Consider the following 17870-nt stretch of genomic DNA (forward strand, 5'->3'; position numbering starts at 1 on the left):
GGACGGTACTATAAACACAGCACACTGACTATTAACTGTGAGCTCGAAGACATCTGGTCATTCACCCAAACCCACCCAGGCCTACCCCGGGAGGCCCCCTCTCTGCGCCGACCTCTCCACCCGCAGGCCCAGGGCTTTCCGGCCCCTGCGCCCTGCGCCCTTCTCCATATGACACGAGCGCGGAGAATGGGGCTGGGAGGGGGGGTGTCTCTAACAACAAAAGGCAAATTTATGTTCCGCGGCGTTAGAATTTCGTACGGGGTCTGCAGTAGGACCTCCTGAAAGACAGGACTCTTGCAACTTAATCCAACCTGACGGCTGCAGGGACGGACGCTGTGGGCGGCTTGCTGCGCGCTTCCAGAGCCCGGTGGGCGCGGCAGGGACGCCCCGCGGCGGCGGGCGGAAGGCGAGGGCACGCAGGGTCCTTCCCGCAGGAACTCGCCCCTCGTGACGCACCCCGCCCTGCTTCCCGCCCCACCCCTCCCCTCCGCCCAAGCACTGGCGCCCCCTCCCCTCTCCCGCGCTCCTCCCCCAGGGCCCTTTCCCTTTCTTTCTTTCCCGGCGCGCTCACCCCTCCCCGGCGGCGCCGCCTGTGGCCCAATGGCCGCGGTGCCCGGGCGCGCATCAGCCGACCCGCCCCGGTTGCCGGCCGCTGGGAGCCAATCAGGGTGCCGGGGACGGCCAGGGCCGCCGATAAAGGGTGCGGGCAGCGCTCGGCCCCGCAGAGCCGAGGATGGGAGAAGAGCTGAGTGTCTGAGCAGCACTCCTAGCTTCCTCTCTTCTCCTCTCTGCACCTCGCTCTCACGGCCTGCCAGCCCTGCCCCCCTGCCGCCTGCTCGCCCCCCAGGTAAGCGGCGCGCGGGTCCCGGGGACTCGGTGGCGCGCGCCGCCCAGCCCCTTCCCGCTTCCCGGCCTCCGTCTGCCCCTCGGCCGACAGGCCGCCTCGCTGGCTCGCGCCGCCCCCGCTTCGGGGGGCCTGGGTTGGCGACGGTGGGGCGCGCCGGTCGCCAGGCTTGGAGGAGGGCGGGGACTTGTTTTGATCGGCCTCTGGCTGCCGGCGGCCCCGAGCGCCGCCCCTGGAGGTCGCTCGGCGGGCGGTGCTGTGCGCGCGGTGGATGGAGTCGCCGGGTGGCCCCTGCGGGAGCGCGCCCTCCTCCCCCGCGGCGGCGGGCCTCGGTGGTCGTCGTGGTCTTGATGCTCTTCTAGCGGCCTCCGTGGAGGCGAGTGGCCGTGTTAGTGCGGTCAGCGCCGGCTGCGGTCCCGTCCCGGGGACCTGCCACTGTGACTTAACAATGGGGACCCCGGGCTGCGGCGCGGCGGCGGGCCTGGCCAGTGGAGAGGCCTGGCCTGGCCGAGGAGAGGCGGCCTCGGCGCGCTGTCCCCCAGCCTTGGGCCTCGTAGGGGTATGGCCCCCACGGCCAGGCCCTGAGATCGGGCCGGGGGCCCGAGGGGCGGCGGGGCACCAACTGTCGGGACATTTCCGTAGGAAAGGGCTGCTCTCAAAGTGGATTATTCCAACTACCCCGGGGGTGGCCCAGGGGTATTCTCCCCGAGCCGCAGATCCTCGGTGAAGACAGCGAAGCAAGATGAAGATGACCAGGAGTCCATTTCCTCCGAGCAGCCCCCCAGCTGCTTCGGCTTTGTCGCCTACTCCATGAACAACCCAGGAGAGAAATCGCGAGTTAGGATGAAGACCACGAGCCACCAGCATGCGTATTCCGGCGCGTCCTGGTCCGATCGCGATCTGACTCCCTCGCTCTCTCCCGCTGCCTCGCCGGGCTCCATTCCCTCGCCACGTTCGACTCCCTCGCCCCGGAGCATGTTCCAGCCAGAGCGGGACAAGGAGGACAGGCACGAACGCCACTCCAAAAAGAGAAGGGCCAAAGAGTGCAACTTCAACGACCCGCTTGACCTTCTGTGGCTGGGGTGAGTGAGGAGACCGGGAGGAGGCTCTCCAGCCAGCAGCAGCTGCAGAAACAGCAGGACCCTGTGTTCCTCCTCACCGGGTCAACTAGGCACGCGGTGGCACCAGGTGATACAGTAAACAACTAGGCTGTTGGCGACCAACGTGTGTCACGGAAAAGAGCAGAAGATCCAAGATCATCCCCCACCCAGGCTGATGGGAGAAGTGGGCTTGGTGTCTGGGAGGAAAGCCGGAGACTGGGTTGTGTAGCTTTTATTGGGAGCTGTGAAAGGATGGGGGGGGGGGGGGATTTGTTCCTTCTGGACTTAAGAAGCGGGTGTGGGGGTGAGGGTGGGATTTGACGCTCCCACCGAGTCTTCTAAGACGGTAGGCAAAGGGCGACTTGAGAGGCGATTTCCTCTTCCCCAGGGGAAGGGCGAAGATATTGGAAGAAGCTGATGTTTTCAGCTGGGTAAACATGGACGGTTGCCCATAGAAACTTTGTCATTGTACTTCAGAGTTGCCCAAGTCATAGGAGGAGAACAATGTGTTCCCTTTTGAGCCACCGAGGGGGGTGGGGGGAAGGGAGCAGTAGAACTGATCCCTCTTAGGTTTTGTGGCTGCAGAGTGTCTTCTTTTCCGAGGTTTTGGGGTGTTGGCTTGCAGTTTCTAGCGGGCGTCAGCTTTTGAAACTGCACACCTTTTCCATGTATTAGTGGGAATCCCCTCATTCCTCGAAAAGCTCTCTAGTGGAAATCTCAACATGTCATTCTCAAACTTACCTTCTTGAAGTGAGAATTTTGGCTTTGACTGATGGAAGTGATGGCTGCCTGCATCTTAGGATCCAACTTGGATCAGCTATTTTTTAATCTTGGTGACTATAAGGACTGCAGCTCTTTTAGGAAGCCACCAGTCTTTTAAGCCTGGCTAACCCCCTTGTTTTATCCTACCTACTATCTGAATGTGAGGGTGTCGTCGTCCCAGTCCCGTCCCCGTCCCCCCCCCCCCCCGGGTTTGGAGGAATCTTCAAAACGGGTTTTTTATTGACATGCCCACTAAGGATGCCAGGCAAAGGGAAGACTCACCCAGAGACCATGGCAGCCAAGCCTTCCTGTGGCTGGATTTTGTTTGTATTAGAAGACCACGTCTGTTCTGTAAATTTGTGTTTCTGAACTTCTGCGTCTTTTGTTTTGGGTTCCCTCCCCTCCTCCCCAGTGTCTTAGTATAAAAATAAATAAGTAAAACCATTTCCCTGCCATGGCCACACTGAGACAATAGAGCTTAGCCCTCAAGATTCTAGCTTGAGGAAGCTTATAAGGAGGTTTTTGTCTCCTATAAATCTTTAATCCCCCCAAAAGCAGAGTAATAAACAGACCCTTGAAGTGTGTAACTTCCGAAGGGAGGGGGTCACCACTCCCTCTGTGACTTCTTGATTTCATTGTCCTTATAGAGTGATTCCTGTAGAGGATCCTTTTGGAATTGGTGTTCTTCATTTGTTTATTTTCTTTTTCTCACCAGAGCAACTTCCACCATGTCCACCTCAGCGAGTTCCCACTTGAACAAAGGCATCAAGCAGATGTACATGTCCCTGCCGCAGGGTGATAAAGTCCAAGCTATGTACATCTGGATTGACGGTACTGGAGAAGGACTGCGATGCAAGACCCGGACCCTGGACAGTGAGCCCAAGAGTATAGAAGGTGAGCAGAGTGGGGAGTCTGTGCTCGGTGGGCAGCCTGAGACACCAAGCCCCTAGATTGGGCCTCTTTATTCTGTTTGGAAAGCTTTTCTAACGCAGGGCTTTTCAGACTTCAGTCACTCAACATTAAGCTCTTACACTGCCTCCAAGCGTGGCCACAGTGGACTCCTTTATTTCAATGAAATCTTGTGTGTAAGTCAGTATATATAAGACAAAAAATAAAGTCTGGTTGGGGGGTGAAAGGGGGCTGGATACTTTGCGGACTTGGGTAGCCTTTAGTTGGCTAAGGCCTCCCCAGGAACCCAGTTTGTTAACCACTGCTCTAATCTGACTGAGACATCTACTTTACAAACTCTTTGAATACTGTTTTGAACTCATATCATTGGGGTTCCTAGATGCAAAGTCAACACCCTAAAATGCTTTCTTAAAAGGAACAGCCATTCATGTGTTTTTAACGGATGACACTTTGGGATTTTTTTATATATATATTTCAGAGAGAAAGGGAGAGGGAGAGAGAGAAACATCAACGATGAGAGAGAATCATTGATCGGCTGCCTCCTGCACATCCCACACTGGGGACCAAGCCTGTAACCCAGGCATGTGTCCCACCTGGGAATCAAACCATGACCTCCTGGTTCATAGGCCAATACTCAACCACTGAGCCACACCAGCTGAGCCACTTTTGGAAATTTTTAAATAATCTGATTACTTGTTCCACTAGCAGTCATTATATGAGTTGTAGCCTTTATTTTTTTGGTCTAGACTAGGGAAGCCATAGCCCTCTTCCTTCTAGAAAAAGGGATCAGAGAACAACTTGTCACCTCTTACCTACTTTTAGGATAGGTGCCTCTTCTGATAACTTGACATTTGAGTGAATGAATGACCATAATATAAGACATATCTTGTGTGTCTGCTAGGTGGCAGGTATTAGAAAGACATTGGGGGTACTGGTAAGAGTTTGGTTTGTGCCTTCGGAGAACTCAGCGGGAGAGAGGAAGAAACCGGCCTTTAAGGACAGACCATAGACCCAGTCAGGGAGGGGGTGATGAATCAGAGAAAGAAGAAACACAGATGGTCTAGTGGGGGGATTGAGAATCCTTGTTTCTCCTATTTCAATATTTAAAATGATGACTGACTGCTGATGTCAGAATGTTTCCATTTGTCTCCTTGGTGTCCAGTGGTCTTATTAAGGGAAGAACCATCATTCTTAGGTTGTCCTTGTGACTGTTATTTCGTTAAGGAAGTGATGTAAGGGTCTTACTAGAACTCAGAAAGAACTGTAGGGCTACATGCACGCATCACAGTGCATATTAATTGTGGCAGACATGCATCACTGGCTTTCTGGAAATGAGAGTGTAGACGGGTGAAGGGCTGTGTGCTGCCTGGAAAGCTGTGCATTTTTAACTTAATTTCCCTCTCTTTTTACCCCAGAGTTGCCCGAGTGGAATTTTGATGGCTCTAGTACTATGCAGTCTGAAGGCTCCAACAGTGACATGTATCTTGTTCCTGCTACCATGTTTCGGGACCCTTTCCGCAAGGACCCCAACAAGCTGGTGTTCTGTGAAGTCTTAAAATACAACCGCAAACCTGCAGGTGTGTATCGGATAGATATGGATACCCCCACCCCAGTTCATGAATGGAATAAAGGGGAGGGAGAGGCTATTGCCAAATTAGTAATGGACTGTCTCAATGTTTCAGGAGTCGGGGAGGGGAGGGGAAGGAGTTGGGGGTTGAATGTGCATCTCTCCACCTTGAACGTCCTCATTCCAAGTGGTAAAGTGGGCCATCCTCCCATGGTCTCCTGTTGGTTGCATAAAACTGAATTCTTCTAAGTCTGTTTGCTGGTGGAGTCCCCCGTGACATAGTCCGGCCTGCATGCCTGTAGATTTTAAGAACATGGTTCTGAAGTTAGAATGTTGGTTTTGAATTTGCGATCTGCCACTTCTTAGCTATGAACTTGGGCAAGTTACTTATTCCCTATCCTTCATTCCCCTATCCTGATTTTAAAATGAGTAATAAAATCCATCTCCTAAAAGTCGTTTGAAGGATTAAATGAGTTAATATGTGCAAATAATTGAGAGCAGTTTGATATCAACTATCGGTTGCTGGTTCATTCCAGACATCTGTTCTTCCTTGTCCACTGACTGAAGTATGAGCCTCTTGGTTCATTGATAACATACGTTTACCTCGAGGTTTGCTGTAACTGCACCTTTGGGTTTCGTCAGGCATGCCTATCGTTCCCAGTTCTCGGCCATTCATCTTTTTAAACTCAGTTGAAATCTCACTTCTGTGTAGTCTCTTGCTACACTTTGGCATTGAGACTTTTTGGCAAGTCACTTAGTTTTGTAATGCCTTTGTTTTGAGAGCCCGTATCATTGTGGTAAAGGGCGTGAGCTCTGATGGCCAAGACAGTCATGGGTTTCCTGGCTCTGCTGCCTGCCTTGTAACCTGGGCAGGCCACCTAACATCTCTGAGCCTCATTTTCTCCCTTGTAAAGGTGGAGATGTCTAATACCCTTCTCAGGATTGTTAGGAAGACTTGGTTGTGGATTTTTCTTAATGTAGACCTCTTTAAATGGGTCCTGGGGCATAGTTAAGCAGTCAGTACGTCTGTATTTACTTATTTTAAAGTTCCTTTCTTGCTTAGAAATTGTTTCCAGTTGAGCTCATCTCATTGTAATGTTTTTCTTTTGCACTATCCAATTCTTTATAACTCAGCACTAAATCTTCTCACCCGAAATGAATTCAAGGCTCCCAATACACAAGTGATTCAATAAAAATTGTAGGTTTGGTTCTAAATGCCCAAGAAACTAGAAATAGGTCTGGCTGTACAAGTGCTGTCTTGTGAATAGACAGTGTAAGTGCCTGGCATTGGGTACTTACGAGGTGGCCAGCATGCTGATAAGGTGAACACTTACACTTTCCTGGAGCCACTGTCATGTGACTTGATTATAACAAATTTTGGAGGAACCTCCCTACAAGTGTTTAATTAGAGCATCTCCTATTTTCCTCTTTTACACCAATGGGACCCAGCAAGGTAAACAGGGCCAGTTTAGCTTTTTCTCAACACTTTGGCTGCGTGGATTCGCAAGAATTTCTTTTTTCCCCACCAGCACCGAGATTCAGTATATTTGCCCAGATGTCTCTAAAGCAGTGGTTCTCAACCTTCTGGCCCTTTAAATACAGTTCCTCATGTTGTAACCCAACCATAAAATTATTTCCGTTGCTACTTCATAACTGTAATGTTGCTACTGTTATGAATCGTAATGTAAATATCTGATATGCAGGATGGTCTTAGGCGACCCCTGTGAAAGGGTCGTTCGACTGCCAAAGGGGTCGCGACCCACAGGTTGAGGACCACTGCTCTAAAGGATTGTTGTCTCTTTTTTTTTTTTCTAGAGACCAATTTAAGATATACCTGCAAACGGATAATGGACATGGTGAGCAATCAGCATCCCTGGTTTGGAATGGAGCAGGAATATACTCTCATGGGCACAGATGGGCACCCTTTTGGCTGGCCTTCCAATGGCTTCCCTGGACCCCAAGGTAAGTCTCCCGGGTGAGAAGTGAACTTGGCTCCTCCCCGGCTGCTCAATTGGTGAGGAAAGTCTCTTTCCCCAGAGATGGCAGTGACTCCTTGTGGATCAAAAAGCTATGGGAGTGTCGCTGAGACTGGCTGGAATGATACTGTGCCCTCATGTTACCCAGACCCAAACATAGATGTTTAGCCATTGATACTGGGGGGGAAACCTTTGGCTCCACTGAGGAGCCCCCTGCCCCACTGCCCCACTGCCAGCTGAAGGCGGGGACAGTGATTCCGGAGAGCCAGTGTTAGTAGAGCTTTCTGATTGCTGACCTTGGGCTGTTCATCTTAGGTGGAAAGGGGGGGGGTGTGTGTTATGGATTTCCTCCCTCGACATTTCGTCTTGATGCCTCTACAGGTCCATACTACTGTGGTGTGGGAGCAGACAGAGCCTACGGCAGGGATATTGTGGAGGCTCACTACCGGGCCTGCTTGTACGCTGGCATCAAGATCGCAGGGACAAATGCCGAGGTCATGCCCGCCCAGGTAAATGGCTCTCATCCGCCGCTTTCCCCATCGCTAGGCAAGTAGAGGCTTTTTGGTAGCAAGGGCTGCTGATGCTCCCCTCCTTAACCCAAAACCTAAAAGGTTGGATGGACTAGAGGTGAGAAGGGAGCGGGTTTCAGAGCTTCTGAGTGGGGTGAGCAGTTGGCTTTATATTCAAGGCCAACCTTCTTGTTCTCTAGTGGGAATTCCAAATAGGACCCTGTGAAGGCATCGACATGGGAGATCATCTCTGGGTGGCCCGTTTCATCTTGCACCGAGTGTGTGAAGACTTCGGAGTGATCGCAACCTTTGATCCCAAGCCCATTCCTGGCAACTGGAATGGTGCAGGCTGCCACACCAACTTCAGCACCAAGGCCATGCGAGAGGAGAACGGTCTGAAGTGAGTGCCTTCTCCTGCTGGGGCCATCTTATTTCTGTGCGAGAAGACTTGCCAGGGACGTTGATGTATTGGGGATGAGTAAGCCAGACTTCTTAGTTCGGACCTTAGCTTTTGCCACTTGGCTTCAAAAACTGTCTTCTAATCCTGTGGTCCTGTTCCTATTTGAAAAGTGTCAAAATGACTCCAGGAATAGAACTCAAGGGTGGCAATAGGGAAAGTTGACATAGCTTCATGGCATGTGAAAATCTTTAATAAGAACTAAATTAGTAACAGTACAAGCATGTGAATGAACTTCATGCTTATGGATGAGAGAAAGTCTGGGATCTTTTCATTCAACAAATGTCAGGTACTGGGTGTCTGGCACTATTTCTGAGCACTGGGACAGGCCAGGAACAAGAGGAACATTTGCTCTGCTGGAGCAATGTGGAGGTGAATTGGTAACTGGGAAAAGTCTTCGATAGATAAGTCACTCCATTCTTGAATCCGTACCTACCCCTGCCCCTGAAGGACAGGTTTCCTGGGGACCCGTGGACGGACCCTCATCTTCTCTGTTTCCTCTAGGTACATCGAGGAGTCCATCGAGAGGCTGAGCAAGCGGCACCAGTACCACATCCGAGCCTACGATCCCAAGGGGGGCCGGGACAATGCCCGGCGCCTCACTGGATTCAACGAAACCTCCAACATCAACGACTTCTCCGCCGGCGTGGCCAACCGTAGCGCCAGCATCCGCATTCCCCGGTCTGTGGGCCAGGAGAAGAAGGGGTACTTTGAAGACCGGCGCCCCTCTGCCAACTGCGACCCCTTTGCAGTGACAGAAGCCCTCATCCGCACATGTCTTCTCAACGAAACTGGCGATGAGCCCTTCCAGTACAAAAACTAAGTGGACTAGACTTGCAGCCATCCAGCTCCTTCTAATCACTTCTTCATCCCGCTCCCACTCTCGCCCCTCAATTGTCGTAACAAATGTAACTCAAAGGGCAGAATATCAAGGTCTTTTTTTATTCCTCCTGCCCAGTTAATCTCTTGCTTTCTTTGGCCAGGTTAGCGGGGTCAAGTTCTTAGTCTCTTCACACACACACACACCCTTTTTTCCCCTATCACTGAAGCTTTCTAGTGTGTTAGTGGGGAGGGGGCGGGGAAACATAACCACTGCTTCACTTAATCAGGTGTTTGTCCAACAGGCGTAGCTATCTGGACAGTGAGCATAGTATTTGTGAAGGGAGGGGAAGGGCCTTTTTCTTCTTTGAGGTAGCTGAAGGGGGTAGGAGTGCTGGGCTTGCTCTGTGACTAGGTTAGAAACTCCCTTTGGTTGGGAAGTTCCATAAAAAGTGATAAGCAGCTTTCTAATGAAAGTGAGAATTAAGAAAAGGGGTGCAGGGCAGCAGGCAGGAAGCCCTCTTACCTGCCAACTGTGACCCCTTCACAGTGACCTGCTTTCCTGGCTCGGCATAAAGGGATGGGATGGGTAGCCCTACCTTCGAAGAAAAAGTTCTCGTTGCTTGGTCCTCCGTTTATAACACAAATCAGAGTAGTATTTTTATATTTAAATGCAAAAACAAAAAAATTATATATATGGGTGTGCAGATCTGTGTGCTTTTTCTAAAGGACAAAACCCGTTCTGGTCGCTGGGAGCCAAAGTTGAGGCAAGAAGTCTGATTAGAAATAAGGCTCACCTTCTGAGGGGAGGGGGTGAGGGTGGCAGTGCTCGAGAAGTTGGCTCGTCGGGGCTGTTAAACACGCACTACCATTTAAGGGTTTCTCTGTGCCCTGCCTGCCCTTCTGGACACGGGTCGGCTAACAGGAGCAAATAGCAGTCACCCGAGCCCCTTGGCTTTGGATTATAAAGACACATGTATGCACAGGGGTTTAGAATTATGAGTTGGCTGGTCAACTTGAGCATGTATGTTACTGACAAGGGGGGTATTGGGTTATTTTCTGGGGGACTAGCATGTCACTAAAGCAGGCCTTTTGATATATTAAAAAAAAATTTTTTTTTTAAAGCAAAACCAGTTTAGATTTTAATCATACTTGTAGGGATTTGAAGTCTCTTACAGAATTGCTTGTTTGCTTCCACTGTCTCCTTCCTGTCTGCTCCTAGAGGGGAGGGGGACAAGACTGGGGTTAAACACTTGTAATTTTGTATCCTGGTGTCTGTTCTGAGTGTGAAATATTCCTTTTCGTTCGTTAAGATACTGAGGAGTTATTTTTTTCTTTTATAATAAAAAACAAACAAACCCCACCTTCATCCCTACTGTTCCTGGCTGTTTTTGTGTTGGCTGGGGCAGCAAGCTGGCTGTGGGTTTTTTTGCCGTGACGACTTCTCATTACCATGTACAGTATGTTCAGGGTTAGATAACTCCTCGTTGTAAACAAACTGTTAACTGCCCAGAGCAGCTCTAAATCAAGCTAACATTTATATCTTTTGACTTGCTTCTTTTAAATCCCTGTGTGCCATTTCATTCCCTCTCCTGCCAAAAAGGGGGGTGGGGGGGCATGAGTATTTAAGAGGCCAAATAAGTTCAAGTTTACCTGTTCTTGGAATTAAAAATCGAGTCATATTGCTGAACAACTCTTCCTTGTACTTTGGGTATTTGGCATTTCTGGATGAAGACATAGCTCAGCCCTAGAGACATAATAGAGTACAACCCTCCACCCCAACCCCTTGGCCTCAGAGCTGGGCTCTGACCTACCACCCTGTAACGTTGTTTTGAACCACTCCTCTGCCATAATTTTATAGCAGCCTGAAGTATTTGTGTTGTTAACTGGGCTCGATTTCATCCTCTGCCCAGCTGCCAGTGATTCATCTAAATGGCAAATATTGACCGCGTTGCTATCCTGGTTAAAGCCTTCCGAGGCTGGGTGTGCTCAGGGTCAGCCAGCCCACGTATGCCCTGGATGGGCCTTCCCTTGCACTAGACCAGTGGTCGGCAAACTGCGGCTCGTGAGCCACATGCAGCTCTTTGGCCCCTTGAGTGTGGCCACGAAGTTTCCATCGCACTGTATGTGCGCGCCCGCACGTGGTATTTTGTGGAAGAGCCACACCCAAGGGGCCGCAGTTTGCCGACCACTGCACTAGACCAGCGAGCTGCCTATGATTCCCCAAAAGCTCATGTTACACCTCCGTGCCCTTGCTCTTGGTCCCTTTACCTGGAAGTTCTTCCACCTTCTCCTGGTTCATTCCTGCCTTAGTTCATTTCTACCTCAGGCTGGGTAGGAGCTCCCTCCGGCTCCATAGTGTTGTACACATTTCTAGCAAAACCACTTACTCATCCAACACTTGAACCTAAGGTGTCGGGTATTGTGGCCAGTAGTAATCACCACATTTTGTTCATATTTCTGTTTTTAAAGGTGATGTCCTCAGTTCGGAGTTAACTGGGGCCTGTTACAGCGAACAAATGAGTTTTCTTTGGGCAGGTGACTATTTGCTCCAGTCTTCGGTATTTTTTTTTTTTTAGATTTTTCGAGGATGGTTAGCTCCAGGCACAATTTGATTTTCAAAGTAGGATGGATGATCTTACCTCTGAGTTTGCTGGGTCTAGTCCCAGTTTGCACCTACTGTTTCAGCATGATTATTAAGAGTGCCCGCCTATCAGTGTCTTCCTGGTTTCACTGATAGATTACGTGGTGGTTCTTATTTCAGCTGAAGCTCTTCGTCTTCTCTTCGCTGGGTCCGCCTTGCAGTGCTTGTGCTCTGCACAGCGCGGGCCCTAGATTGAGGCAGTGACTTGAGCACTTTGATTTTTTGTTCATTGAAAGCAATTCCCTGACGAAGATTACGTGACAAAGAATTCTAGAGTAATTTGATCAGAATTTAGGTGGAAGCAATGAGGGTATTTCCTTCTCTACCCTACCCTCCTGCCTAGAATTCGATGTGACCTGCAGGTCACAATGCACTTCTCTTGTATTTCAAAGGTGTTTTTTATAGCTCATTTAACAGACACTGGGTTACATGATAACTTTATCAGTGAGATTAAACAATGACAGCCAAGCCTTCAGCCTTAAAGAGACAGAGGCCAACATGCACAAAAGGAACTCTCCATGTTAAACATAAGTTCCCTTATTTTCATCCTGCCAGTCATAGGAGAAGAGCTAAAGGATGACTGCACACGCTAACAGGAATGCCAGGGAGCTAAGAGAAGATTCCTGGGAGTTCCTTGGATGGTCACTGCTGGGCGCTCCCAGGTAGAATGGCACACGGAGTGGATGAAAGAAGTTCCTAAGCCAACGTTTGGTTCTGGGGTTTCACCAATCTCATCAAAGGCTGCTCTTAGGTAATTCCTGCTACTGCTCGGCCCTTATACCAATAAGGCGCAAAGTCTGCCCAGTAACTTGCTGTCCCAAAGAAAGCTCATCACTCAATAGAACCTTCTGACAACTTCGTGAAGGCAGGAATCCTCCTTTTCTTTCTCAGGACTGTATCCCCAGACCTGTCACATTGCCGGCAGTGCTTGCTTAGTAAATTACTGTTCAGTATCAGATTTGTGAGCTCTATGCCTGCAACTAACTCTATCGGGTGGTGTCAAACCCTCCAACAAGAGGTCTTAGTGCTTTGGCTGTGTTTTAACAACCCAGTCATGGCACTAAGCGAAGTTCTATTTCCCTGGGCTTTTAATGACTCTGCCGTCTTGGTTAATTCTGGTTGAAGGTGTGCTGCCAGGAGCCTCATGTTGCTTTATGAGTTATAACTAATATAAAGTGGCAATTCGTCATATAATTCCGGAGGCTTCAGGTACATTGCTACTGTAAATGGTTGGGCTGATCAGAGCCCTGGCATTTTATAGCTTGTAGTTCAATCACCGACACTCATTTTTTAAAATGTCATATTTGAGCCCAGCCGGCATGGCTCAGTGGTTGAGCATTAACCTATGAGCCAGGTCACAGTTCGATTCCCCGTCAGGGCGCATGCCCAGGTTGCAGGCTCTAATCCCCAGTGTGGGGCGTGCAGGAGGCAGCCGATCAATGATTCTCTCTCATCATTTCTATCTCTCCCTTCCTCTCTGGAATCAATAACAATATATTTTTAAGTCATGTTTGATTTTATAATATTCAGATAAATGCTCATACACATATGTACAATATAAATATACTAAATATACTACAATATAAATACACACAATAGGTACATAACACAGGTATCCTACATGAACGTTTTGCCAAGGTTATAGTATCTTATAAAGGAGAAAGGAACTTAGGAATATCTCTTCCAGAAGCTGTACACAAAAACGAATTCATTGGGTTGGGAACCTGTCACTAGGAACAAGGAGGCGGAGCATAGAAGTTACGATTATTGTTAAAGCATGGCTCTACTGCCAACCCTTTCTAATTCTGCCCTTTCCAGGGCTTTATAGACAGAAGGTTCTTGGGCACTGTCAACTATTTGTCTATAATTCATTTCTCAGAGCCCCTCTGATACAAGGGGGTGGATGATATCCTAGTCCCATGTTACAGAGGAAGTGTTCATGCACTTCCTGTTATCATTTGATTAATTGCATTTATAAGTGGCTGGGACCTCAGCAAGTTGTCCTCTTTCTCATGGGTCTCAGATGAACTTATTTGCATTGTCTTGATATTGTAACTCGCCTCAGCTTGCTCAGCTCCTCCACCACATGGCCAGTAGTCAGCAGACCTACTGACTTCAGTAAAAATTCAGAATAACTGCTCCCTTGTGACCACATTATACTGCTCTATAGACATTAAATGGAAAAGGCATTCAAGATACTCCAAATTTAATAAATAAAACGGGGGCCAGCTAAGCACTATTGTTGTTGTTTTCATGCAAGCCTATGGATGAAGAGGTCAAGTGAATGGAAATTATTTTCTTCCTCTTCATGTCTCTACTCCTCCTATTGCTGCTGGAAGGGTACACATGTGGGAATCCTCCGTTGTTTGTGGGGATCTTGGGGCACTGCTGAAATCAGCATTTTCAGAAGCCCCCCCCACGGGAGGATGAGAGGCGGTAGAAGATTTTATTGGCATGATTGCAATGCCCCATTTCCCCTAAGCCGGTCCTGAAGAGGGGCATTGGGTGTTCAATAGAGTCAGCAACTAGGCCAGCATCCAGAGTTCCAGTTCCATGTTGCAGCCAGGTGTGTGGTTTAGCATTCAGGCCAGATTCAAGTCCATTAATCCACGTGTGAAATCCAACATGGTGGGGTGCCACGTGTGCACAGGGGCGCACTGCCCCCTGCAGCAGGAGTCTCAAGAGGGCCCAGGACCCTGGAGCCAAGAGAAAGAAGAAGGGCTGAGCTTCTTTTGTTGGGGAGTTTACATATTTAGATTTTGAGCGCTTGCAGTGGCCATGCCCATCTGTCCAATTACCTGTTTCCAGGTGTGATTGATGGGCAATTAGCCTCCCAAAGATTTCTATATTCTTGCCACAGCAATCCCAGGAGGGAACCCAAGGGGGCCACATTAATATTTCTGCCTTAATCAGGATCTGGACCCAGGGACATCACCTGGGGACAATGTTAAAGTAAGTCACTTCTAGGAGTATGAAAATATTTGTATGTCCCTGCCCTTTTGTCTACACAACTATTGAAAACCCAATAAACATTTCCAGGGGCTACTAAATGAATGGGGATATTGCAAAGTTTTTAGGAGAGTACTGACTGAGAATTTCAGAGGTAGTGACAAAGGGTGGAAGGAATGGAAGAGTCTTGCTCTAGTCCTCACATTATGTAACCATTGAGTTTCTACCAACACCCACTCCCTCCCTTGTCTCTGACATGTTTTTTTTTTCTCCCCGTAATGAGTTGGTCTCAAGAGAGACTTAGATACACTTGGTGCACTTGGAACATGTAAGCCCTCTCCTGCTGATCCGCCTTGCAAAGAGTCCAAGAAGCCGAGAGGTGCCAAGCACCAGGTGTTTTCTTTTCACTCTGGTTTTGCCCAGCCTGCCATGGCAGGCAGCAGAGTTATTTTGCTTTTATAAGCCATATTATATAACTAAGATCTTGAACAGCGATGCTGAGCCAACTTAGAGGTCATAACAGAGTGGGAGGGGAAGAACAATCAAAGAAATGGAGAGGGAATGGGAAAGAGAGCAAGGAAGAAGGAGAAGGAGAAGGGACAGAAGAAAAAATAGAGGGGAGAGTGGAGACTGAGGGAGACCATTTCATTTATTCTTGCTCATATGTTCTTGGTCTCTCGTGACGGGCTATGCAACCTGAAGAGTTCTTTAGCCCTCCTTTTAACTGGCGAGGGGGCAGCCTTTAGTTCACAGTCTGTGGAGGAGGTCCCTGAGTGCCAGCTGCCTGCAGGCATCACCCCAGGGCCCACTGGTGTCCCTGTTGGAGACTGCAGCAGCCTGGTGTGGTGCAGTACTCAGTGTTCCTTGTGGAAAACAAACAAGCAAGACATTGTCTCCATTCACCCAGCCTCCGTGCTGACTACATGAGCTGGTGAGTGAGGAAGCCCCACTGGGAAGCCTTTTTTTCTTTTTCTTTTGAATTTCAGAAGATGATATAGCCCACTACAGCCCGCTTCCAAGAAGTTGGATAGACATCAGGAGCAGAGGTCAAAGACAGGTGTTTTGTTTTTATTTTGTTTGGGGGAGGCAGCAAAAGTTATGCTCAGTAACTGAGTTTGTATCTGCCAGTAATTCATCTAGCACAGGTTCGCTGTACGACTTTCACAAGCCACTAGCATGCAGGATAATATTTCTTAATAAGCAAAATAAAGAAATAACATATTCCCAACAAATGACAGATTAATCACACTATAGTTCGAGGCAAGGGGAGGTGAAGAAATAGAATCCAAATTTAATATGATGTGTACCTTTATATACTTGGAGGCACTCAGCAGAGCCACTGTCCAACCAAGAGCTGATTTCCAGCTGCCAGCGCAAAAGTAAAAGTACTCTGTTGCTAGAGCACGTTGCTAGGGAACAGAGACGCCAGTGCTGGTAGGCAGGCTGGTCGCTTTCTAGCCGTTTCAGATGAGGCATATCACCACCATCCAGAAGAAATGTCTCGCCAAGAGGCGAAAGAATGCCCCAAAGGTATTTGGAGGAGTTTTTAGGTTAGGGAAGGGTCACCTGGCCCAAACGGAAAGTCTCAAATATCCCTCACAAACTCCCAGTGTTTATAGCTATAACGTCCCCTTGCCATAGCTGCTTCTCCATGTGTTCATTATAGATAAGACCCCAGTGGACCCACAGATGGGCTGCTGACTGCTTATCAATGACAGCAGATGTAGAATGATGACATCATGACATGACTTACTTCATTCTTACATAACAGCGATGTGGGATAATGACATCCTGACACACATCACTTCACACATCAAAGCAACACTGGGTTCTTCGTTCCCTAGCAACGTGCTCTAGCAACAGAGGACTTTTGCTTTTTGACGCTGGCAGCTGGAAATCAGCTCTTGGTTGGACACTGAGTCTTCCTGAGTGCCTCCTGGTATGAGAAGTATGGATCCAGAGAAGAAAGAATCATTTGATGTGAACCCCAGGTGGAAATGTATCTGCTGAGATGAACGCTTCATGGTCAACCGAGGGCCCATTTGCTGACAAGGACTCCTCGGGTACTCTGCATACAGGGAAGAATTTCAGACTGAAGTCTTCCTCCTCCTTCCTTCCCCCCCTCAGCTCCCCCCAAACCCTCCCCTCACTGTGCCAATATGTTACTCTGAGTCAACCACTGCAGGGAAGCCCTGGTTTTGTCTTTTAACCAATGAGCTGAGCCCTGCCCCATCCAATCAGAACTGCACGGCTAGATCCTCATTTGCATCGAAACCGACCAATCAGAGCTACTCCATAACAACCAACCAGAATGGCATGATTCCGACCAATCAGAACTGGGACCAATTTTGAAACTATATTTGCATAAAACTGGACCAATTGGAAACTTGGGAGGGAGGGCACTTCCTCTATAAGAGGCAGTGTCCCAGCCGGTCCCGTGTGTCTCAGTAGAGTTCGCTCCCGGTGTTCAGGGTAAGCCTGGTTCGCGAACTGTGTCACCTGCTGCTAGGGTCTCCCCTTTCTGTACGAGTGACGGGGGTAACAGAGCCCGTTCTTTTGTTTTAACTTCCTTTTTGTGGCGTGGCCTCAGCTCTACTCTAGAACCCGTGTTCTTGCTGCCGGCGCTTTTGCCTCCACCTCAGATTTCTCCCTCCGGGAGCCGTCTTGACCTCCGGGAGGCTGTTTCTACCTCAGAAAAGCGCTTTCTTTGTTCCTCACTCAGGGAAGCTGTCTGTTTTCTCCCTCTCAGGCAAGCTATGTTCGACCCCTCAGAAAAGCCTCTTTTTCCCTTCCTTGTTCAGGGAAGTGATTGCTACCTACCTCGCTCGGTGCAGCTTCTCGGCGCCTTGGTTTTCCCTCTTTACGAAGCGGAATCTTCCAGTGGGCATTTCTCACTAAAACGGACTGGGGCGTGGCCCTCTGCGGGGGCGGGCCGGGAGCAAAGGGAGGAAGGTCTCCAAGGGAGGGTGTCCTATCCGGATGGCTTCCCTTTCTGATCTGAAAAGACTCCACTGGAAGGGCGATGAGTGGCTCACATTCTGAAGGAGCTGCCATCGGGGCTAAAATAACCAGACGGATTAAGCAGGAAAACAAACAGCTTGAGTTTTCCATGATGGTTCTCAGCTTCCGGGGCCTCCCACTTCCGGCTTCTAATCTAGTAGGAGCTAGAAGGCAGCCCAGGGCATCTTCTAGATGAAAGGCAGGGGGAAAAGAGGTGCAAACAACGAAAGGAATATGGAAGCAAAGTGTGTTGTCCCTGGGAAAAATGCGTTCTAGAACTGGCCCTGAAGAGCACGCCTCCCAGCTGCTAATGTATTCCCTGGACGTGTAAGTT

General features: G+C 49.3%; 1 protein-coding gene across 2 annotated transcripts; it reads left to right on the plus strand.

The window, feature by feature from the left end:
• Positions 1–705: 705 nt before the first annotated feature.
• GLUL (glutamate-ammonia ligase) lies at positions 706–10312 on the plus strand. Of its 2 annotated transcripts, none has more exons than XM_059673598.1 (7): positions 706–847; positions 3422–3600; positions 5031–5192; positions 6998–7144; positions 7540–7667; positions 7868–8067; positions 8629–10312. In XM_059673598.1, the coding sequence occupies exons 2-7, from the start codon at positions 3435–3437 to the stop codon at positions 8945–8947; spliced, it is 1122 nt and encodes a 373-aa protein (XP_059529581.1). In that variant the 5' UTR covers positions 706–847; positions 3422–3434; the 3' UTR covers positions 8948–10312. The 2 variants fall into 2 exon arrangements, with proteins under 2 accessions (XP_059529581.1, XP_059529580.1); XM_059673597.1 differs by lacking the exon at positions 706–847 and adding an exon at positions 1792–1926.
• Positions 10313–17870: the final 7558 nt, after the last annotated feature.

This window comes from Myotis daubentonii, chromosome 18 (genome assembly GCF_963259705.1).
Source record: "Myotis daubentonii chromosome 18, mMyoDau2.1, whole genome shotgun sequence".
Lineage (NCBI taxonomy): Eukaryota > Metazoa > Chordata > Mammalia > Chiroptera > Vespertilionidae > Myotis > Myotis daubentonii.

Coding starts and splice junctions, on each gene's coding strand:
- GLUL (XM_059673597.1), top strand. CDS start 1,820: ATGTTCCAGCCAGAGCGGGACAAGGAGGACAGGCACGAACGCCACTCC. Junction 3,601..5,030: donor TGAGCCCAAGAGTATAGAAG/GTGAGCAGAGTG, acceptor TTTTTACCCCAG/AGTTGCCCGAGTGGAATTTT. Junction 5,193..6,997: donor ATACAACCGCAAACCTGCAG/GTGTGTATCGGA, acceptor TTTTTTTTCTAG/AGACCAATTTAAGATATACC.